The sequence below is a fragment of the Zeus faber genome (genome assembly GCF_960531495.2).
Source record: "Zeus faber genome assembly, chromosome: 4".
Taxonomy (NCBI): Eukaryota; Metazoa; Chordata; class Actinopteri; order Zeiformes; family Zeidae; genus Zeus; species Zeus faber.
This window is the reverse complement of record NC_137191.1, coordinates 3,568,561-3,592,432: the sequence shown is the minus strand read 5'-3', so window position 1 is coordinate 3,592,432 and position 23,872 is coordinate 3,568,561. Positions and strand designations below refer to the sequence as shown.

The window sequence follows — 23,872 nt, the reverse complement described above, 5'->3', positions numbered from 1 at the left end:
TTATTAAAAACAGATGACACCTTATCTTTACCTACAATGAAATGGGAAAGAGACCTTGCTGTTCCCACCGATATCAACCTGTGAAAGAACACCTTTTCTATGACCCGCAACTCCAAAATGCAACTCATCCAAAATAAAGATCTTGCACAGAGCCCATATCACAGAACACAAAATGTTCAAAATGGGTTTTGTGGATGAAGACATTTGCTCTCACTGTTCCCTTGATACCAGAGATGACTACTTTCATGCATTCTGGCTTTGCCCACCTATCCTAGCATTCTGGACATACATCACCAAGAAGCTATCAACCCTTCTGGGTCGCAGCATTCCATTCTCCCCGTCTATATGTCTTCTCGGTGACCTCTCCTCAGTCGACCCACCACTGAAACACCACTAACCCGTTTTGATCGCTTTAACAATTGCCAAGAAAACAATATTACTCAATTGGAAAAAGAGAGATAATCTCACCACATCCCAATGGTTGCAGTTATTAATAGATTACATCTCAATGGAAAAACTATTGGCAATATCCAAAAACAATGTTGATTCAATTAATGAAATATGGGCTACTTTTATCACTGACATAACTCCATCATTTAATACTTGAGTCTTCCGAAGTGGGTGCAATGTCGTGGTGCTTTGGGGCATGTGGGGGCCTCCTGGTCTGCCGGGGCTCTGCGGTTTGGTGAATGCCCGGGCAGCTCTGGGGACATCCGTGGTGCGTAGGCCTGTGTTCGTGGGGGTCCCCGGGGCCCCACCGGGCAGTTAGGGGGTGTGGGTGGTGGCGCCTGCTCCTTTACTTGAGTTGAGCTGGCCTGAGTTAGGGACATAATACTGACCTTCTACACACTTCAATTCTACACTCACCAGTGGACACACACACACACACACACACACACACACACACACACACACACACACACACACACACACACACACACACACACACACACACACACACACACACACACACACACACACACACACACACACACACACACACCCTGTGTGCACTCCAGCACCCTCCTGGTAGCATTCCTCTCCTTTCCTCCCCCATTTACTACCATAACTATGACAGGAAGAGGCCACGTGACCAGTTGTAGTTCCAGTTTTCCTGGACCCAATTAACTGTTTTTCAATAGATGTCGTCCAATGTTTATGTTTTTGTGTAAATGTTGTTTGTTTCTATGTTTATTTGCTTCACCCATGCTGATTCTCCCCTTCTTGGAGTACTGATCAGTTGTTTATAGACCCAAACATGATAAATAGTTCTCCAAAGAGGGGGGTTGATGGTGGTTCTCTATAACCAAAAACTGTGCTCTTGTCATTATACAGGTCATCCACAGGACAGAGTTATTGCAGCAGTTCTTGATGATTTAAGAATTAATAAAGAGTTGCATTGCAGGTTGAGAACTTGAACTCCACTTGCAGACTAACTCGGTCCTAGATACAATGGCATACAAATACTCTGTGTTGTATGCCCAGCATGCTGACTGCACAGGTTAAAAAAATAAAAAATAAAATAAAATAAAAAATCATGAACATAGCATCACAACTAACCCTTGCTGGAAATTTGAATATGTCTTATAAAATCGCACACTGTCACAAGTACTGTCTAATTTGAACTCTGGCTCTGAATTGTTTTGTCTAAATTAAAAACAAAGTTTCAAAGTTTTATTTTGATACAGCAAGTGTCATGTTAGCTTGTAAGCATGTGAGCTAAGTAAAGTGCTTACTCTTTACCAAATCAACAGTGCAAGATAAATTGCAGAAAACAAGTTAAAGTCACTCGCTTAAAGTGGTTTGAATAAATTCAAAGGGAAAATTGGCAAAAATTAAGACAGAGAGAAAGAGATTTTTTTTCAAAACTTATGCCAATGGGAAAAGGTAAAAGAACTGTATCCTAAAGGTGGTGATGTGTTTGTATTCCCTTCCCCTGGCCCTCATGTCTCTCGCTAGTATTCTGCTCGGAGGCAAGTCAAGTGTCAATCAAAAACAGCAGGTCTGGTAAGCTTAGGATGGGAATCAGGATATGAGGCGGGATTTGGAAAGCAAGAAATGAGTCTCAAAAGTTTGGTAACCCGGTGCGATGGCACAATATGTCATTTGTGTGTAAATGCCAAAAATAAGTGAGAAAATAAATGCAGATAATTTCCGCATTCAAAGTGTCGAGAAAGGTCCAGCTGCAGACCTCTCTCCTGAGGACCCTTAGTTCTGTGAGACAATGGGGTTTGAGCATTACCTCCCTCCTGAGGCCCCTGTTCTGTGAGCCAATGGGGTTTTAGCATGGCTTCCGGGTTTTGTTGAATATACTCTGTAATGTTTCACTGATTTCACCTTATCGGTACACCAAAAGCTGTTTCTGAACAAATTTGAGGCGAGTAATAAGCAATCCAGTAGCTGAATCTTCACTCACATTATATCTACAAGACCTCTGTGGTGGTGGGGATGGGATGATTTGAGTTTTTAGGTATGGTAGCCCTGTTTCAGAGTCTGCTTTAAACATTTTTTTTCCATTTTTGTTCTCTGGTTGGTGGGGGAGTAGGCTTTGGCCAGAAATTCTTCCTAGCCTCAGTTTGCTGTTGGGGGTGGTGTGGTGTGGGGATGGGATGGTTTGAGCAGCCACACCTGACCTGGATCTAGGTGATTGGGTCAGGGTGGCTGCATAGTTGTTGCTCGTTTTTTGGGCTAACGAGGAACAGGTTAAAACCTCCATCCTCGCTCTCACTCAGAGATAGGAGCCCTATCATGACATGTTCAATCTGCTCCTGGCTAATTCCATCTAGCCTCCTCTCTACAATAAACAGTGTCTACAACCCATCGTCTTCTGTGTCTCTGTGCTGGAGGGCCCTGTAAACGTCACTTGTGTGGCAGTCACCTGCCAAAGCCTTTAAATTTTTGTTACGACTTTCGTGGCTGTGTTTCAAGCTTGTGGGGGACAGGGACGCAGCAAAGCCCTGAACGACTCTATGTGAGTAACGTTAGTCTATTTCTTCTTTTGTCATCAAATATTAACAAAATGCTGAAAATGTATACATACTTCAGAATAAACGCTTTGTTGTTGAATGCATTGACGGATCCGACTGCTAGCCTATTAGCTTACTATTATCATTTCTAGGGCGGTACCCGACTCAGTATCTTGTCAGTCTAATCGGGGGGGAGTGGGCCAGGCCAGCTCAGCACTTCTCAGAGGCGGGCTCTTGGGGTGCGGTGACAGCACGATGGGGGCACGATTTTGCACATCTGTCTCCCTCTCAGACGGAACCAACGATGCGCTCGCCAGCGATGAGTTACCCGCGAACGACACGGAAAAAGTGTTGTTGTTTTTTACGTCTGCTTATTGAACGAAACAAGTGCGTATTGAACTACACCGTGCCTAGTGGAGACACTTTCTCCATGACTCTCTCCCAATCACTCCCTCTCGATGCATTATGCGCAGAAAATTATTGTATGAATCGTACCCCATCCCCACACTGTTTTTAGTTGTTTTAATTGGAGGAACAGGGGACGGCTCTCTGTGTTGCTCTCCACCATCGGGCGCACAGAGAGCCGTGTCCCACTCCATGCCCAGAGGATTCACACATAAAATTATATTTATAATTCCCCATTGGAATGTTATCCCAGCAGGATGTATGCTCCTATATGTTTTATCCTGTTATTGTAATGCACACTGACTGAAAAAATAAATTACTGCACGACTTGGAAGAATCTCAGTCAAATAACGGGTTTCCGACTCATGAGTCAACTTTCAGCGGGCAGCCCTAATAATTTCCCACCCAATTTAATTCTAATGGGATAATAGATTGCTGTGGATAGCTCAGAGGGAGCTATAAAGCATACACAAGGCTTTATAATCTTATTCTATATGAGGTGTTTTAAATGCCTTTACTGTGTGAGGGGAAACATTGTATGATTGGCTTTTGTCTAGCATGCCATAGTTATTATGGACTTACTGTTAATGACTCCATTATTAGATCATTTGAAAGATTATCGATTAAGATTTTCAACCCCTAATGATTGGTCACCCTATTTTTCCACTTATTTAAGTCTTATAACCCCATAAAAATGTCAATTCTTACCTGTTTGGTGTAAAAATAATAAGAACACCTATAGGTCCGTGAGAAACAATCCAAATCATTTTTGCAAATTGTGTAACCCACTTTATAGATACACTGTATATTTAAAAGGTCTTTCTTTCTGTAGACATGAGTGTGCAAGTGCCACCAAGGCTGCAGAACAGACAATCCTACAATGGGACAGCTGGGGGAGATGACGCTCAAACCCTATTGGCTCACAGAACCTGGGCCGCAAGAGAGCTCTGAAACTTGACCCTTTTGGAGAAGTCAGCAGGATGGTATCTTCTTCGCCGTTGTAATTGTTCCGCTGCTCCCTAACAAGATGCTTACTGCTGCAGCTAGTGGTTGGAAAATATATTGCAAAAATTGTAAGTTATTGGATGACCATCTTTTCGGTACTTCACGGATTCTGAATCACCAAATAGATTTTTATTAAAAAAAAATAGACTATATATAATAAAGTCAACCGAATGTCGGAGTAACTTAAGTACAGGCACTAACAACCTACCTATTTTCACCGAATTCAGATGACACCCAGTAACCAAGCTACATCTATTTGGCTACGTTACATAAACACATCCCCCTGCCTGTAAACAAACGTGGGAGGTTTCACCTTGCATGTTCGGTCGACGCGTAGATCCCGCCTTCACTGCACTGCCATTGGTCACCGCTGAGTCGGGACGAAGGCAACGACTGGTCGAGATCGCTGCCAATCACAAACCGTGTCGTACTGCCCAGTTAGCTAACCAAGCTAGTCGAAGCCATTTACGGTGGTGTCGGCAGCCCTAAAATAAATTCAAACACGAAAACATATCTGATTACTTTTAAATATGCCTCTCAACTTTGACAATATATAAAAAAAAAAAAACGATGCCCTAATCCCAACCTACCTGAGGTTTAGTGATTAGTTAATTCCTCCGCAAACTGTCAACATGGACTGTGCGTGCAACAATGCGCTCCCTCTAAATGTAAGTTTGTTTAAATGTAAGCCGCAGAACATGAGCAGTCATTACGGCGCAGCAGAGTATTCTCTGAAGAGTACTACTGGTACAATAATCATCTGTTTTCTCCCCTCCTTCTTTAGCTTCCGCCCCTCCCCTCTTCCCGTCGCATGGCCTGTATGGAATGAGAACATACATTTTTATTCTACAGAAGGCGTTGCAAGCGATCCGTTGTCAACAACATTTCGTTCTCCACCAGTAAAGCAAGTAATTAAAAACAGTTAAGTGTGCGCAATCGCGCTACGTAACATGACGTAGGCACGTTGCGTTTTGCGACGTGAACGGCGACGAATCCCGCTTCCTGCCGTTTATCACCCGGCAAAAAACCTAATAGATCGCTATTTATTTAGGAGCCAGACCTAGGCGAGCCATTGCAACTGGGGCGTTAAAAGCGGATACTAGCGTAGATTGTATTGGATCTGGTGGAAAAATGTCAACTGGAGATTTGAGAGGTTGTCTTCGTGAACTTGACGCGCTGCTGCGAGCCATAAAGTACCCGAGGGATGTCGATCACATAGGGTAAGGGGGTTGTTGTTTTTCAGCTGGATTTTTGTCTTTCAAAGCCGAACAAATAACCTTTTACCTTTGCAATATTTAAGTACATGTCAGGCATTTTCATATTTTGCTTTCATAGCTTCAGCTCTTCTAGTAAATAATTTAGATATTTTTCCCACGCGGAACTCAAAAGAAACGCTGTTGGTGAAAGGAAGGATATTCCACTTATTGACGCAGTTTATTTGGTACTGTGATATTGCATGGCTCAAAAGTTATTGGACTTTAAATTGCGAGTCAATGAGTCAATACATAAAAAGCTGAATATTTAAACTAACATGAAACTAACTTTGCTGTGTTGAGAGTAGGTCTCAGAGATGAGTGAGAATGAGTAAATATGCAGGTCTAAATTGACTTCTGGCTCGAAAATTATACCAAGGTTTCTGGTAGTGGACATGCATTTATCTTCCAATGGGCCAAGTGAGTGACTATGATGGTTGTGTGGCATTGTTGAGCTGTAGAAAATTTAGTCATCCGCTCTTTAGTAATAATGCAGCGCTTTATTATTTAAGCCCAGGGGAACAGTTGGACAGTGCCATGGTGACACCTGCAAAGTGAATGTTGTTTAGACTATTACAGTGGGGCTGGTGTTTGTATGACTACGGGGCAATGAATGTAAAGTTAGTGACTATCATCATGCATCAGGCTCAGGCTTAATGGCCTCCCAGAGCACTTACTGTTAGGTAATCCATCCATGATGTCTAAGTGAGTTATGAAACATTTTTACAGATAGGTTTACATTTTTATCTAGTAACAGATATGATCGAATTTTGAATATATTGTACTTTCTATAGTAGGTTTGTGGGGTAACCACTTTCCGCTGTGTTTATGTTGTGAATACGTAAAGGAAGGAAGTCGGGTAAAGGTAAACTGCCTTTAAGAGATTTTAATTGTCAACTTGAATGTGTTGGCCATTAGTTCGATATTAGTTTCCACAATAGGACGTTATGTACAGAACAGACCAGCTGACTTGAGTATTAGAGGAAAAAAAATAATAATTCTAATTTTTGGTCAACAAGTTGTCTTAGTAAAACGTGTGTGTGTGTGTGTGTGTGTGTGTGTGTGTGTGTGTGTGTGTGTGTGTGTGTGTGTGTGTGTGTGTGTGTGTGTGTGTGTGTGTGTGTGTGTGTGTGTGTGTGTGTGTGTGTGTGCTGAATTCTCTGCATTCTTGTCTACAATACTGATTTCCTGCCTGTTCCTGGACCCCGATTCCCTGCGTGTTCCTGATTCCCGGCCTGTACCCAGACAGGGAATTAGGGTCTGTTTTTTTTTAACGACCATAGGCGATTTTTCTACTTCATGGTCAGAAGTCATTGCCAGAATCTGCAGTACAAAGTACCGGTATTGACAAAAGATAGACCGGTAATTATCATTTACTAAATCATTTATCATTTACTATCATTGATTAGAACTCAACAGTTATCCATTTTAATAGACAGCTTGTATAAGATAGCACTTATTATCCCTGGGGGGAGGGCAGCAGAAGGATGTGTGTGTACTCATAGGTTTCCAGCTCTGCTACATAATTTTATAACCCGTCTGTCTCTTCCTATCACACTTTCACCTGCACTTCTCTCCTACTGCCATGACCAGCCTGTCCAAAGGAGACCCATCAGCCTGCCTACCCATCATGAACTTTGCCATGGCGTCCTTCTCTCCTCTCTTGAGCGCACAGCTAGTGGCTGCAGGCTTACAGTTGACAGGAAAAAATGACCTTCGGTTCACAGACACTGCTTATAAGGTATCTGCTTGGGGCTGCTTATTTTCAAGTAATTTATTTATTGTTGGTGTATCCCTTTTGTACGCTGGGGGCCAGATGCACACATTTGGGCTGCATTGAGACAGGTCAAGCTCTGTGGTTCTGCGGTGATCAGCTCTGCGGTGATCAGCCCCCTGCTACTGGTGTAGCTGCCAGATGTGCTCGGCCTGGCAGATTCGCTTGCACGCGCTGGTCAGAGGGTGAAAGAAACCCCGTGGCGCAATGAAAGTGAGGGCCAGTGCGCGCAGGCTGACATGCTGGCGCTGGGCACACCACTGGCTGTTTTTTTGTTGTTGTTTTTTTGCAATATTTACCAGGCAAAAAAATGGGATTACCAGAGCCAAACATCAAGGAAGTGATGTAGTGCCGTTAAGTGTAACGCACTTTTCCCATGGTTTTGTACCCGAACACCAAAGTTGCATGATGCAAGAACCGGCGTTCAGGGGGTTAGTGGGAATGAAAGAGGTGGCATTCTCTATATACAAGTCAGTGTACCATCAAAATGATTTTGAGGCTGTTATTTTAATGTAAAATAGTTACATAATGTTTCTTTAAGTAACAATGAATAATACATTTTAAGTTTATATTTTAAAAATGAAGTTACTGTGCCATTCGACCATTTGCATGTATTAATGAAATAGATAACTTAAATAATTTACAAAGGAGGTGTAAATAGGGCCTCAGTTTTGGCGTAAACATGATTTGTGTACAAAAGTACCTTACAGACTGTTTGTATCTGTGGCCTTTGTATGTCTCCACATGCAGGTACTCAGAGATGTCTTCCAATATAAACCCATACTGTCCAAGCAGCAGTTCCTACAGTGGGGCTTCTCTCAAAGGAAAATTTCTCTCATCTGTGATGTCATTAACCTCGTTCTCCAAAGACACAGCAAGCTGCAAAAGGTACATTGTGCATGCATGTGTGCCATGGGGTAATCTTTTTACATAAACCACTATTATCCAAGCAGCATTATCTCCAGAGATGTCAGGCATAGACTGTCAGAAGTAGGATAAGAAGTTATCCAAATAATCATCAGAAATTTTACATAATATTGACATATATCAGGCCCGACTGATTTATACATTTTTTTTAAATGGTCTGAGGAAAACATCGCTTTATTGAACAAAAAGAACAAGAATGTATGATAAAAAAATAAATATTTTCAATAATAAATAAACTAAATTAAAAACAGTTTGAACCGTTTATATGATTAACTCATATAACAGTAACACACATTATTATTATCATAAAAAGCACTGGCACTCTGTCCAGTGTCTTTTATGGCATAGTACGCCTAAGTTTATTTAACAAATCTCAAAATGAAAATAGTATTTAATGGAAAAAAAAAAAAAAAAATCCCTCCCTTGTTGTTGTTATTACTGTTATTTTTGTCTGTCTTTTTAAAAACAATTCCAGGACAAATCCCGTAGTGACAGGGCCTGTCGCTTTAAGATATTGCATTGTGGGTAATTTATGAGCCCTGTTGGCGTGTGGCTAGAGGAGGAGGACGGAGATATTGCTGATGAGAGCCGATGCACTTGTTACATGGTATTGCTTGATTCTAAAAGTTAAAACGTGACTGTCTGCTACCTGTTCGGAAATTAATGCAAGTCAAAAGAGTACTGACTCACGGTGCCTCTGTGGAAAGAAATCACTTATTGCTGTAAATTCCCATTCAAACTGACTAAAAACTGCATATGAAAGCCCTCAGAGATATTTCATCAACTTTATAAGCTTTTTGGGAGTAAATTAATTGGATAGATTCAGACGCGTTGTTCTGGAGCTGCAAGGGGTGTGTGTGTGTGTGTGTGTGTGTGTGTGTGTGTGTGTGAGAATTTCGCCTATCAACGCCACCCAAGTTGTAGAGAGTGGGCTAGTTGGAATAAGCCCAGGAGCAGATGGACACGTATCATGACAAGGGCTCCTATCCTGAGTGAGTGTGGGAATGGGGATTTTGCCTGTTGCTCATTAGCTCAACCAACGAGCAACAGGTATGCAGCATTTTGATCCTGGACCCCAATTACCTAGGCCCAGGACAGGTCTGCTGCTCAAACCACACCATCACCACACCACACTTATGTACCACTACCTATATATTAATAAGTATAAGCGTTACAGCCGGGCAATCAATACATACAGCCAAGGGCGTAGAGCGGACCGCCATGCGCCTCCGCCATGTCGGGCAGCTCCAAGCCCCTGATCAGCCTCCAGCCGCCGGGCATACAGATTACAGAACAGAGGGCGGCAGACGGCACCCCCACCCACAGCCCGAACTCCCCCCACCCCCCAGCGACAAGCGCACTGAGAGCGCCAGAGGGCGGGTACTCTGGCAGCCTGTTGTGATGACAGGAGACCGCCCCCCACGAAGGAGGCCACATGGTGAGCCCCGCGCCTAGCACAGCCAGCCAGGTTCAGGACCCTGGTTGACAGGACCAGACGGAACACCTAACCAGTCCCTGCACCGACTTAGGAAGACTCAAGTATTAAATGATGGAGTTATGTCAGTGATAAAAGTAGCCCATATTTCATTAATTGAATCAACATTGTTTTTGGATATTGCCAATAGTTTTTCCATTGAGATGTAATCTATTAATAACTGCAACCATTGGGATGTGGTGAGATTATCTCTCTTTTTCCAATTGAGTAATATTGTTTTCTTGGCAATTGTTAAAGCGATCAAAATGGGTTGGTGGTGTTTCAGTGGCGGGTCGACTGAGGAGAGGTCACCGAGAAGACATATAGACAGGGAGAATGGAATGCTGCGACCCAGAAGGGTTGATAGCTTCTTGGTGACGTTGGTCCAGAATGCTAGGATAGGTGGTCAGAGCCAGAATGCATGAAAGTAGTCATCTCTGGTATCAAGGGAACAGTGAGAGCAAATGTCTTCATCCACAAAACCCATTTTGAACATTTTGTGTTCCGCGAGATGGGCTCCGTGCAAGATCTTATATTGGATGAGTTGCATTTTGGAGTTGCGGGTCATAGAAAAGGTGTTGTTGCAAATAAGCTTCCACAGGTTGATATTGGTGGGGATTGCAAGATCTCTTTCCCATTTCATTGTAGATGAAGACAAGGTGTCATCTGTTTTTAATTAAAGTTTGTATATTCTGGAAAAAGGATTTTCAAGTGACCGATATGAGTGAGATGTTCAATCATTTGAGGTGGTTGTAGGATGTTCTTCATCAATTTGATTTAAACTTTTAGAGACTTCTGTAATTGAAGGAAGCTGTGAGCAACCGATATACCTTTGGGTTAAGGTTGGGAAGGATATAAGCAAATTGTTTTAAAAAATGTGTTCCAGATGAGTAATTCCTTGTCTTTTTCAAAGACCTAAAGATTATTGGTCTGTTTTTAACCAGAAAATCTGGGTTGTGCCAGATTGGCATGAATTTGTTTGGAGATAGAGTGTGACCATTGAGTTTGAGGAATTTCCACCAGGCTGACAGAATAAGTAAGTAAGTAAAAGTTTATTTATATAGCACCTTTCCAACAATAAATGCAACTCAAAGTGCTGCTCAAAGATTTAACCAATAATGAAACTCAAAAACATTAATCAAGAGAATTAAAAGATTAAAATCAAGCCATTAATCATATACAATCAAGCCATTAATCATAAGAATTAGAAGATTAAAAACAAGCCAAAGCACAGTTTCCGCAGTCGGTGTCTACTAATTTAGACACCTAAAAATTTGTAGGCCTATACATATATTTTCTTTAATTCGTGGCCCAGCTGAAAGGTTATGATCCCCTTTTGTGAGCCCGCAGACCTCTTAGGCGGGCGTTCTCCCCAGGCTCCAATATACAGTAGGTCTACCCCTGTATAAGACCCCGGTTTCATTATTTTACGTATTTCATCCCTAACTTAACTCTTGACAAGTTTGAGTCTACATTATGCGTTACAGCAAATAAAACAACAAACTGTCCCTCAGTCTGTGTCTAATCTCCTTCATTGGAATGTCAGCTGACCTTGGCCCTGTCTCTCCACAGCTGCGACACAAGGTGATGACACACGTTCGGGAAAAACAAACTAGAGTACCGTAGAGTTACAAAGTGCTGATAAAACAATAAAAGTCTAAGTAGGCCTACTAGGTACAGTAGGTACAGCAATAAAACAGTAGGTACAGCCGATAGGAAATAGCAGTGCAGTGGAAATAGCAGTGCAGGAGAGCTCTAGTTGTAGGCTAGAGTGAATAAATGTGCTTTTAGTTTTCTTTTAAAGATGGCAAAAAAGCCGGCTTCCAAAGCTTTGGGGCATATGTTTCGAAGGCTGCACTCCCGATTCTCTTCTGTGTATTACTTGGTGCTTCTAACAGGCCAGCAGTAGATGATCGTAGCTCTCTTGGGGGCACATAGTAAGGGAGTTGGTGATGTATTCTGGTCCTTGCCCTTTTAGAGCTTTATATATGAGGTGAAGGACCTTAAAGTCTTCTCTAGAAGTAACTGGAAGCCAGTGTAAGGCAGCCAGGACTAGGGTGATTTGTTCTCTCTTCTTAGTTCTAGTTAGTAGTCGGGCAGCCGAGTTTTGGATGAGCTGAAGCCTTCCAGTAGTTACTTTGGGAAGGCCAGTGAGAAGTGCGTTACAGTAGTCAAGCCGGCTTGATACAAAGGCGTGAATCAGCTTTTCAGCACACTTTTGGTTTATGAAAGGTCCTGCTCTTGCTATATTTCTAAGGTGAAACAAATGAAACTTTCGTCACCTTGTTAATATGGGACTTAGGTTGGAGTCTAGAATGACACCAAAACTTGTAACCTCAGGTTTCACCCAGGGTGCCAGTTTCCTTAGGTTTTTAAGTAGCATGTCCCTTTTTTTGGGGGGGGGGGGGGGGGGGCAATCAGAAGGATTTCAGTTTTGTTTTCATTTAGCTTCAGGAAGTTATTGCTCATCCACTTATTTATCGCTAGAAGACAGTTTGTGATGGACTGTATGGCTACAGTGTCATTTGGTTCTGCCGAGATGTATAGCTGTGCGTCATCGGCATAGCTATGGAAGCATACATTGTGCTCTCTAATGATGTGCCCAAGTGGCCGCATGTATAGTGAGAAAAGCCATGGGCCAAGGCAACTTCCTTGCGCCACTCCGAAGCTGCTGTCGTGTTTCTCTGATACATGATCTCCCAGCTTAACATAGAACTTTCATCCTTTAATGTATGGTCTGAACCAATTGAGCACGTTGCCGGAGAGACCAACCAGCCTTTCAAGACGATTGATTAGGATGTCATGGTCAATTGTATCAAATGCTGCGCTCAGGCCTAGCAGGACAAGGATTGAGACCTTATTTGCATCAGCGTTCAGCCTGAGATCAGACTATTTTAGTGAGGGCAGTTTCTGTGCTGTGATTTGTTCTAAAGCCTGACTGTAATTCTTCCATGTTATTTTCTTTGAGAAAAGAGTTCATTTGTACTGCAACTATCTTCTCGAGTACCTTACTGATGAAGGGAAGATTGGATATTGATTGGCCTTCTTTTGTAGCGGTTTCACCACAGCTGTTTTGAAGGTGTCTGGAAAGATGCCAGTTTGAAGTGACATGTTTATGATCATCAGGACGTGACTCGGGACACTATCAAATACCTGCTTTAAGAATGCCGTTGGTATAGGGTCAAGGCAGGAGGTGGCTGAGCTACATTCGTTCCCATATTGGTGGGTGGGTTTGTGTATATGCTGCGTCAGCCCAAAACCGTTGAGCATGTTCTGAAGCTCACAACCTTTGGGGTCGTTCTCCTTGTTAATATGAATATTCAGGTCTCCATTTAAGATTATATTATCATATCTAGTAAGGCAGATTGAGATAATTTCTGAGAATTCCTGTATAAACACTGATACTGAGTATTTTGGTGGGCGGTACAGTATCACACTGATTAATGGGAAGTGTGTTTTAATTTCTATAGCAAGATACTCGAATGATGGATATGTGCCCAAGTCAACGTTATTTGACATAACCTGCGGTTCCATGATGGCGGCTATTCCTCCTCCTCCCTTCCCCCTCGGTCTGGTTGATTGATAAGATTTAAAATTGGGGGGACATGCTTCATTCAATATCCCAGGACCAGTGTCCTTATCCAGCCAAGTTTCCACTAAAACATAGTGTAAATCATTTTCACTTATTAGCTCATTGATCAAAAAGGTTCTTTGTTTCAATGCTCAGACATTAAGCAGCGCTAATTTCAGCTGAAATGAGTCTGCGGGGCAACAAGAGTCTGTTGGGGGACAGGGGGCGCTCTGATTTGGTTTAATACAGATTAGGTTTGACTTACATACAGAGCGTGCTGAGAAATGATTGTTCTTTCTAACCGTGATCAAAGTTGAAATGGCATCTGGTGTGTGATCAATTATTTGGCCTTTGGTGATGCGGTTCTTGTCTGTCTTTTCTGCACTGTGGGCATGGGGAGCGGGGGGGGGCAGACGACGGGGTCTTTTCTGGGTGCTGTATGTGTGGGGGGCTTTCGGGGTAATTGGTGCTTGTTCCTGGGAGCTGGGTGTGGGCGAGGCTTTCTTGGGGGTGAATACTCGTTTTCCAGGGCTGGGTGCGGGGATGAGCGCACATTTCTGAGAAGGTTGAAGTGGGAGCTGGATGGGATTTGGTGAGTCGGGGGACAGGGGGAGTCGCTGAGGGCTGGGCGTGGTGGAGGGGGGGTCGCTGAGGGCTGGGCGTGGGGGAGGGGGGGTCGCTTTGGGCAGGCGGGTCGGGGGGGATTTGCGGAGGGTCTGGCAAGTGGTCGAGGGCTGGGTGAGGGGGAGGGGGGTCGTGAAAGGCGGGCAGGTCGAGGGGGAGTTTCAGATAGCCGGTGTGGCGTTCGGCTGCGGGGTGGTCTGGTCACCAGCTGCACCACCCAGCGGCGATGTAGTCTGGGCGCTAGCTGTGGCATCGGGTGGTGAGATGCTCTGCTCCTGTGTCAGGGCCTTGCGCTCATCGCTGACTGTCCTTGTGCTGTTCCCATGCTTGGCTACTGTCGGCTGGATAATAGCGAAGGCTAGATTGTTTATTAGCAAAGCCTGGCCGGTTTGGTTTAAAGTGTCAGCGCGGTTGTAGACGCCCGATCAAAGCCAGAACAGGTTAAAGTTTTTGACAAAGTTCAGCTTGTGTAGGTAGCACACATTTGTTAGCCATGTGTTGAGTCCAAAGCAGTCTGCTAAATAGTTCAGATCTCTGTCTGGCAGGGGGCAGGGGGCCACTAACATGGACAGGCACGTTTAGAGCGCTTAGCAGCTGGAAAAGCTCGAGGAAGTCCCTTTTCAGTAATTCCAACTCCTTCCGTCCGACTGTGTCACCAGTTCCAATTGTGTAGAATGATCTTATTGACACTTTTGCAATTAGCCAGAATTTGTGGGATCTTTGCTATGTTAGAGACCAGTTCATATGGAAAACAGCATATCATGGTGTTTTTGCCGATCTTTTAAATGCTTCATTGTTGAGTCGCCAATAAAGAGTGTTATTTGCTCTGATGGGCCAGCAACATTACTTTGTTGTGGTGTTTGGGGTCCAGGCCTGCTGCTGGCACTAGCTTGCTGTGTTGCAGCTTGGGTAACATTAGCTGGTTGCATATTCTTCGTGCGACCACTCCCCCCTCCATGGTATTGGGGTGTTGTGGGTACACTATCTTGTAGTTGCTCAAATCTATTTTCTAGGCTCATCAGTGGTAAAATTGGTGGTTTGACAGCGGCAACCTTATTTCTAAACTTTTGTTTCACGGCGGTCCCCGGCAGCTGTCCGTTGCTTTCAGTTTGTAGTGTTGCTTGCTGTCTTGTGTTGCCACGTCGCTTATCTTGGGCTGTTTCATGGCTGCTAGTCAGCAAAGGCCATCCAGTCGCTGAGCTAATCTCAGGTTGCGAGGGACCCTTGCATGTGTTAGCTTCATGAATTACAGGAATTTTAATTGTCATCAGAGGCTTTCTCTGGTAAGCAGCCTCGTTATCTTGCTTGTCAGTTGTTTTGCTTGGCAGAACACCTGGCAGAGTAAGCCCAGCTGTGTTGTGGGACGGGCAAGGCCTGGTAGCATTGTCTAGCTTAGCAGTACTCACGTTAGCTCGGTTGACTGAATCCTTCAGATTTAATACTGTTGTTTCAAGTACAGCAACCTTCTGTAGGAGTCCACAGCATTCTTTGCAAGGTGGCATAATTGTGTCGTAGTGCCAAGGGCGACAAAAAAATAAATAAAAATAATCCAAGTATCGGGACGTTTTGGCAGTTTGTACTAAATTAAGTCCCAAAGCAACTGAAAGCGGTGAATGTGATGAATCGCTGTGGCTAGACTTGTAACATAAGTAAATAAAAAAAAATATATACCAAATAATAATTAAGACTGTGGATCTGAGCAGCCACACCTGGATCTTGGTGGAGATTCAACACCAAAACCAAGAGTTGTTGTGATGAATGGGTTTTTGACGCAATTATGTTTCCTTATTGATTCAGTAAGGAATTGGGAGATCGGATAATGATAACTCCTGACATTCAGATTGTTCACTGTCTCGCCATCCATGGGCCAATTGTTGCTCTGGTTGTAACCATTTAATTATAAATTGAAGATGGTTTGCTAGATAGAAATATCTAAAGTTTGGGTCTGCTAGGCCTCCACAGTCTTTGTTTTTCTGTAGTGTTGCTAGTTTAATTCTCGGTTTCTTGTATTTCCAATAAAATTTGTTGACTATTGAGTCTCGAGTATTAAACCAATGTACTGTTGGTTGCACTGGGGTCATTGGAAAAAAAACAGTTTATTTTTTGAAGTATATTCAGTTTCACTGCTGCTATCCTACCAATTAGTGAGATGGGTAGGTTGTTCCATCGAATGAGGTCTTCTTCAATTGATTTGAGCAATGGAGTGAGGTTAAGGGTAAACAAATCTGATAGATTGGTGGAGATATAAATGCCAAGGTATCTAATATTGCCTGTTGTGATGGTTAAGTGAATTGTCTGGGTTGCAGCATTACAGTCCCGCCCCCACTGAGTGCTAAAACTGTGGGTTTAGTCCAACTAATTAAATATTCTGAGATAGCTGAGAATTAAGATTGAACACCTACGGTAGGGATGATATTGGGTTCCGTATGTACAACAAGATATTGTTCTGCATACAAACTGATTTTGTGAAGTTTCCTGTTTGTATGCCTACAATGTTAGTTTTGACGGATTGCCGACGTGAGGGGTTCAATAAAGATGGCGAATTGTAAATGGAAGAGCGGACATCCTTGTCTTGTGCCGTGTATTAGAGTGAAACAATGAAGTGTAACCATTCTGATGACCGAAGCAGATGGAGAGTTGTAGAGGATTCTGATCCATCGAATGAGTGACTCTCCAAAGCCAAATTTGTTGAGGATTGAAAAGAGATATGTCCAATTAACTCTGCCAAATGCTTTTTAGGCATCCAAAGAGGCAATAATAGTATTAAAGTTGTTCCTTTGAGATATGCTGATCAGACTGAATATAAAACGCGTATTGTTGGATGAGTGTCTTCCTTTGACAAAGCCTGTTTGGTCTGGGTGAACTATGAATGGAATTACTTTTTCTATTCTGTTGGTCAGTGTTTTACTTATAATCTTAAGGTTGCAATTAATAAGGCTAGGGGATTAATAATGATTCAAAATAAGTAAATAAAAGTCTTGTCTGAAATGTCATCCTAAGTGCTATACTCAGTACTTCAATATGTGGGTAAAAAGAACGATGCCCTCTTGGACAGACTACGTCGTCATATAGCCGCACCACTTCCTTTCAGCAAGTTGATGATGACGTTACATGGAAAATGTTAGTGTATTGCCCTCACAATTCATTGTGGGATACGCTTGCCTATTTGGAATAGTATGTTATTTTTGCCTTTTTATTTTGGTTCCGTTATGGTGAAGTAGACCCTCTAGAGGACAAATTATTAAATTGGAACTATTAAATCAAAAACTGCTTTTGTGTTTCAAAGTTGTCTGACCGACCTTAGGTGGTTAGTCACATTGGAGACCGCTTACCTTTGGTCAGAAGCTCCAGCAGTGCCAAAACAGACTCTTTGGCGGCTACTGAGCTTGTTGACCTTCAACCATCAATCAGGGAGATGGAGAATCCGAAGCTTTCCCGGGGGGGGGGGGCAGTGCAGCAGAAAATGAGCTCCTACAACATTAATTAAAACTCCATTATTTCCATATTTATTTAGTACAATGACAAGTTTCGTTTTAAATTTCCCCAGAAGAATTCATGCAAAGCTGATTAACTTTGCAGAAATATTGGAAATACTTCTGGACTTTAGCACCACATTTAAAAAGTTATGCTAACTGTTGCTCAGTGAGCACCTGTCACAGCCACACCACAGAGAGAACAACTTGGAGAAGAAGAACAAAGAAAAGGGTCTAAAAGAAGGAAAAGGACGTCATATGGACAGAAAAACATATGACAAAACTACCAAGACCTACAGGATTAAATAAACAAGACTTGGAAGGTGAGATATTATTAAAATCTCATAACAAACGTATAGCTTTGAAGCTAGCTTACAAGCTAATAGCTACAGAAGAGGCATTTCCCAAAACTTAACTGTTAAAAAATGGAACCTTCACAACTGCAGCTTAGTGGGCAAAGCCTGGGTGCCCTAACACTAAACTATCTTGAAGAAATCACAAGTGAAGCAGAAAGAAAGAAGCACAGACAGCAGTTACTGAGAGAAGTCTTAGAGACCCTGAGAGCTGACCACCAGCAGCTGGACAACAGAGAGGTCAGAGCAGACCTACTGTTCTAGACCCCGCACCCAGAGGCGTGGCACGCTGCTGTCCATGCAGAGTACACCACCCTCAAGTTGGGAGGGAACAAATCTATCAGGCAGCTCTACACAAATACTGTTCCAAAATTCAATATTAACTTTTACAACTATGGAACTGTCATGATCCAAGGATCTCAGGTTAAATTGGAAGAATTTGAGACTTTGTCAAACTGAAAGCTCTGGCCGGAAAAATAAAAACCCATATACGTCCAAACACTATATCTGACCAGTCCAACACTAAATCCAGTACCACTGCTATACTGCCCCCTGCAACCACAGCAACTATTACCCCCCTTTCAACCCCCAAGACTCCCTCTCCAAGACCCCTGGCAGGACCCCCACACCCAGGACATCAGTGTCTCTCCAACGCATACAGGATAGTCTGTCCTTCCTATAAATGGAAATCGACACTGGATCACAGACTTAAACCAGCAACCAGACAGAGACCCAGATTAGCAGCGTGGACACCTGCCCCCGACACACAGCCCATCTCCCGCCCAACTTCCTTCACAGGAAGTTGTTCCCCAGACACAGGGTTGGTATGTTCTGGTGCTCTGACACTGACAGTGCACTAAAGCTGCTCTGCCACGCCCACCTAGGTCAGCCTAACAACATAATTATACACACAGGCACCAACGACCTGCGCTACAAGGGAGAGGGTGTGGCAGAGGCCCTGACGCAGGTGGCTAGGAAAGCCCACAGAGAGTTTCCAAGAGTCAACATCACCATCTCCACACTACTGCCGAGGACAGACATCCCCTGTGACACCATCAACAAAATCAACAACACGATCACCACAGACTGTGGCAGCCTGACCCAGGTCACCATCGCCCATCACCTCACTCTAACGGCCAAGCACCTACACAACAAGGTACACCTGGCCCAGAAATGCGTCTGGATGTTGGCAGAGGACCTGAGAAGAGCCACACCCTACAGAGGAGATAGCTCTTCTACAGCATCACACATCCCACCAAGCAAGACAGAGGGAAGCTCTACCCAACAGACAACAACCTACCAGATCCCAGCCTCCTAGACTCCCACCAAACAGAACCCAGAATAGGAGTCCTCCAATCAATGGAGAGCAGTCAGGCTCTGGTGCCAGGCCCCGAGACATCACACCTGGCACAGCACCCCACACAGGACCACAGCACCGCCCAAGCCCTGCTGCCCCCTGAAAGGAAGCACACCTATGCACAGGTAGTTTCAGGACACCCGGACATTGGAGAGGTGAGACAGTTACTGCACCTCATCTGCAAGATGATCGGTTAATAATAAAACAAATAAAAAAACCTACACACCATTATTAAAAAGATTAATGATTATAATTGTATTTTATTTTATTTCTTTTTTAAGAATAACTTACTGCCCGATCCTGATTGCAACTCAATTGTCTACTTGTCATTGTACATAGATCTATGTAAAAAATATATATGAAGGAGATTAAATCTCTCTTGATTTGCTCATGGAACATTCAAGGGTTACACTTCAGTTTTTGGAACAAAGAGTACAAACCCAGAGTTTATGGCATGTATGGAAGGACATGACATTTTAATACTACTAGAGATATGGTGTCGGCAGGACACAGACATCCACTGTCCCCCAGGATACGCAGAAATCCTGTAACCATCCCTCAAGCAGAAACACCAAACACGGTAGAGATTCAGGTGGGGTTATTGTATGGTACAAAGAGGATCTGTCAAGACAATTAAAACAAATCAAAAAAGCACCAACACATATGTGGCGTAAATAAAATCAACATGAAATGTGATAATGATTTTTATATATATATATGTGTGTGTGTGTGTGTGTGTGTGTGTGTGGCATACACCCCCCCCCCCCGCCCCCCCACCACCACCATAAAACCGAAGCCCTAAAAGCAAGAGTGGTTTGATGAAGAGTGTAAACATGTCAGAAAAAAATTAAAAGAATTTGAAGAGTCCATCGACCAAAACCAATTCTGGGAAAGATGGAACAACCTAAACAACAAAGAAAATAAACATTTGGCAATACAAAATGGTTATATTTGGAAAAAACATTTTGAAAAGCTATATGAAGAATCAAAGAATACACAAAACAACCATCAAGAACAATCAGAACCCACTTGATTACCAAATTACAATAAAAGAATTAGAAGACAACATTAAAAAGCTAAAATCAGTAAAGTCATGTGGTCCCGACAGTATCAGGGCGGAGATGCTGAAGAACAGCAGTCCTGAGCTGCAGCAGGCCCTACTTCAACTGTTCAACTTGATCCTTCAAGCTGGCTGCTTCCCTGAGATCTGGAGCCGGGGGCTTATTTCCCCAATACACAGTCGAGATAAACTGGACCCTAACAACTACTGAGGCATCTGTGTGAGCAGTAATCTGGGGAAATTTTTCTGCAGCATTATCAATGCCCGAATGCTGGCCTTCCTTATGGAACACAATGTCTTGAGTCAAGGACAAATTGGCTTCCTACCAAATCACCGCACTACTGATCCTACACACCCTAATTGATCAACACATATACCAAACCATTGGACTCAATCTGGCGAGAGGGACTATACTACAAAATTTTCCAAAGCGGTATAGGGGGTAAGGTTTATGACATCATCAAATCAATCTATATAAATAAGTGCGGAATAAAAATTGTCACCCACAGAGCAGGGTCTACAGCAGCATCTGGATCTGCTGGAGCAATACTGTCACAACTGGGCCCTGACCGTAAACTTGAAATTAATGATCTACCAGAAAAAGCCCAGATCTCAGGAAAACAGACATTCACCATGGGAAACACCGCACTAGAACACACCCTGTCCTATGATTACCCGGGGCTCAAAATCAGTGCCTCTGGAAACTTTGGTCTGGCAGTGAATGCACTAAAAGAGAATGCCTGTAGAGCCTTTTACGAAATTAAAAGAATATTTCACCAAATAGACATACGAATCTGGACCAAAATATTTGATAGTATTGTACCAATAGCTCTATATGGAAGTGAAGTGTGGGGTCCACTCAGTCACCACGACTACACTAGATGGCACAAGCATCCTATAGAGACCCTGCATGCCCAATTCTGCAGAAGTATATTGAACATACGAAGAAAAACACCCACCAATGCATGCAGGGCAGAATTAAGTCGATATCCGCTAATAATAAACATTCAGAGAAGACCAATAAAATTTTGGATGCATCTTAAATCAAGTCCCCAAGATGCACTGCAAACCCAAAAACTGAAACTTAAAAAGAATCCCCTCATTCAGCTGGTCATGAGACATACTGAGCAACCAACACCCAACATGGCTCCATCTCAGACCAGCACTGCCTTACCATCACACATCAGAGTCAACCAAATTGTTAAAGAAACCAAAAAGGCCTTTCTGGAACATTGGAACCATCAAACCAGAACACAAAACAAACTCCATTGCTATTTGACCTTAAAAAGAGAATATACATTGGCAGAATATCTTTTTACTATCAGAGATATGAAGCAGAGACAGACCCTGACCAAGTACAGGCTCAGTGACCACAGTCTAGCCATTCAAAAATGCAGACACAAAAAATCCTGGCTGCCTTAAGAGCGAAAGATTATGTGGTCAGTGCAAGACAGGTGAGGTAGAGACAGATGCACTTTCTACTACACTGTTGACCATACCAACACATCAGACAACAATTTTTTGATAAATTCAACTCTATTTTAGCGTCATCCACCACACTGTCTGAAGAAAAGATGGACGTGCTCCTCGGGGAGGGGGACACAGCCCCCCTCGCTGGACGCTTCCTCTTACAGTGTCATAAGATGAGGGACAATCTCAATCTTCTGTAACCTGCCCTGTACATAATGTTACTTTTATTTATTTACTTTTGACTTTTATTGTAATTTTTCATGTTATTACTGTTATTATTATGAACTTCATCTGTTGTTGTTGTTGTTGTATACAATATGTTGTTGAGTTAAGTTATTGTATCTAATGTTGTTGAGTGCTACCTGCCTTCTAGCTTTAGCAATACTGTTGTAACAACTGTCATGCCAATAAAGCTGAATTGGAGGGAGGGAAGCAGAGAGAGAGAGAGCGAGAGAGCCTTCATAATGATTCACTGACAGCTTGTTAACCACCCATTTACTTGTTTTATTTTTTCATGACACCTTTTTCTTTGTGTTTGGTAATTACTGTATGACCACAAATCCATTTATAATTTCCATTCTCATTGAAGTTCTTTCACATACTACTCAGTTGGTACAGCAGATGGCGCAACCAAGGGCGCCATCTGCGGGGATGGTAGCTTAGGAGGTAGAGCTGGTCATCTAGTAATCTAAAGGTTGCTGGTTCGATCCCAGGCTCTTCCTGCTAGCATGCTGTAGTGTCCTTGAGCAAGACACTTAACCCCTCATTGCTCCTGATGGCTGCGTCCGTCGGTGTTTGAATATTTGTAAGTCGCTTTGGATAAAAGCGTCTGCTTAATGTAATGTAACCATGTTTTGTAAGCTACGTAGTAGCCTAGGCCTAAGCTCTGTATATCTCATGGAATCCATAAAATTGCTGGATTCCAGCAAAGGCAGTAGGTAGTCATTCACACATTGGCCTCCTGTATGGGGAAGTTCCCCCATTAGATGACTGTTACGGATACAGTATGTAGTGGGTTGGGGTTAGAACATAATGTCCAGTGTAGATACGATTGATTGCACAATCTGTCTGGAACGGACGTACAATCTGTGTCTTTTTTTTTTTTTTTCCCTGGCTCTCAGAGACCAGTGCTTTGGTTTCAACCTCCCCGTCTCCCCACCCCTCCTGGGCGGGCTCGGTTCCCTCCGCTGACGCAGCGGGGACAGAGCCCCCGTCCCCGGAAGCAATAACCCTAACCTACGGTTACCCCTAATCAGTGTGAAATTTTCAACCTGTCCTACACGCTCTGCCTCAAGAGAAGGAACTTTCTCCACTCGTTCTACCTCTCCCTGTCCGCCCGTTGCCTCACTATTTTGGCTGCGAAATAGTGTGCTAGTATAATATTATGGACGCAGAAACGATGACAATCTGTGTATACCCACAGACTAATTATGTGAACATCACGTCACCAACCATCATGTGTATTAGCTACTCTTGTGATATTCTATGTTCATACAACCAAAATAATAAAAACGTTTTTGAAATAAAAATTACCGGATCAGGTGAAATTTGGCCGCACAATGTCTACACTTGTCCATTTTTTTTAAGAGAAAAGAAACAAAAGATATTACTGAATCAGTGTAACTTCTAAAAGAGGAACTATTAACCGTGTCATTTTATTGTCTTTCAGTCATCTCCCCCATCATATGTTGTGAGTTGTGTAGAAGACTTCAGTTCTCCCAGAAACTCCTGCAGTGACAAGACTGACTTATCGGAGGATACAAAGCTGTCAGATGGAGACAAAGATGACAACAAAGATGCTTTATTAGTAAGCAAATATCCTATCTGTAAGAGTATACAAAAATGGCAAAATACATTTTTTCCAATCTTTAACTGTCCAGTTTTTGTAAGCCTGTGACCACTGTAGCCTCACTTTTCTGTTCTTAGCGGAGTGGAACCTGGTGTGGTCTCGTGCTGCTGTAGCCAATCCACTTCAAGTTTCAACGTGCATTGAGCGATGCCTTTCTTGAACTTTGACAGTGCAAGATCACATTTCTTCCTCATTCTGATGTTTGGCCTTAACTTCTAAACCTCTTGACATTGTCTGCATGCTGTTCCACTTGTATTTGTGTGTACAAAGTGGCCACTGACTGCATCGTGTACCACATTGTCATTATGCTG

General features: G+C 43.0%; 2 protein-coding genes across 10 annotated transcripts in view; one reads left to right on the top strand and one right to left on the bottom strand.

Annotated features, from left to right (window-relative positions):
• The window catches only part of fbxo8 (F-box protein 8), a 56,745-nt gene extending 51,915 nt beyond the window's left edge, over positions 1–4,830 (bottom strand). For 3 of the 5 annotated variants that reach the window (XM_079998601.1, XM_079998605.1, XM_079998604.1), the window contains exon 1: positions 4,690–4,830. The gene's annotated coding sequence lies outside the window, so the exon portion shown is untranslated. Of the gene's footprint in view, positions 1–4,079; positions 4,205–4,584; positions 4,634–4,689 lie in introns of those variants that run through there. The other 2 variants (XM_079998602.1, XM_079998603.1) reach the window with 2 other exon arrangements.
• A 26-nt stretch (positions 4,831–4,856) lies between these two features.
• cep44 (centrosomal protein 44) overlaps positions 4,857–23,872 on the top strand; it is a 40,216-nt gene continuing 21,200 nt past the window's right edge. The window contains exons 1-6 of one of the 5 annotated variants that reach the window (XM_079998606.1): positions 4,857–5,044; positions 5,161–5,297; positions 5,428–5,596; positions 7,223–7,370; positions 8,154–8,291; positions 23,382–23,519. In XM_079998606.1, the coding sequence (XP_079854732.1) occupies positions 5,508–5,596; positions 7,223–7,370; positions 8,154–8,291; positions 23,382–23,519 (513 nt within the window). In that variant the 5' untranslated portion in view covers positions 4,857–5,044; positions 5,161–5,297; positions 5,428–5,507. Of the gene's footprint in view, positions 5,045–5,160; positions 5,597–6,875; positions 6,992–7,222; positions 7,371–8,153; positions 8,292–23,381; positions 23,520–23,872 lie in introns of those variants that run through there. The other 4 variants (XM_079998609.1, XM_079998610.1, XM_079998608.1 and 1 more) reach the window with 4 other exon arrangements.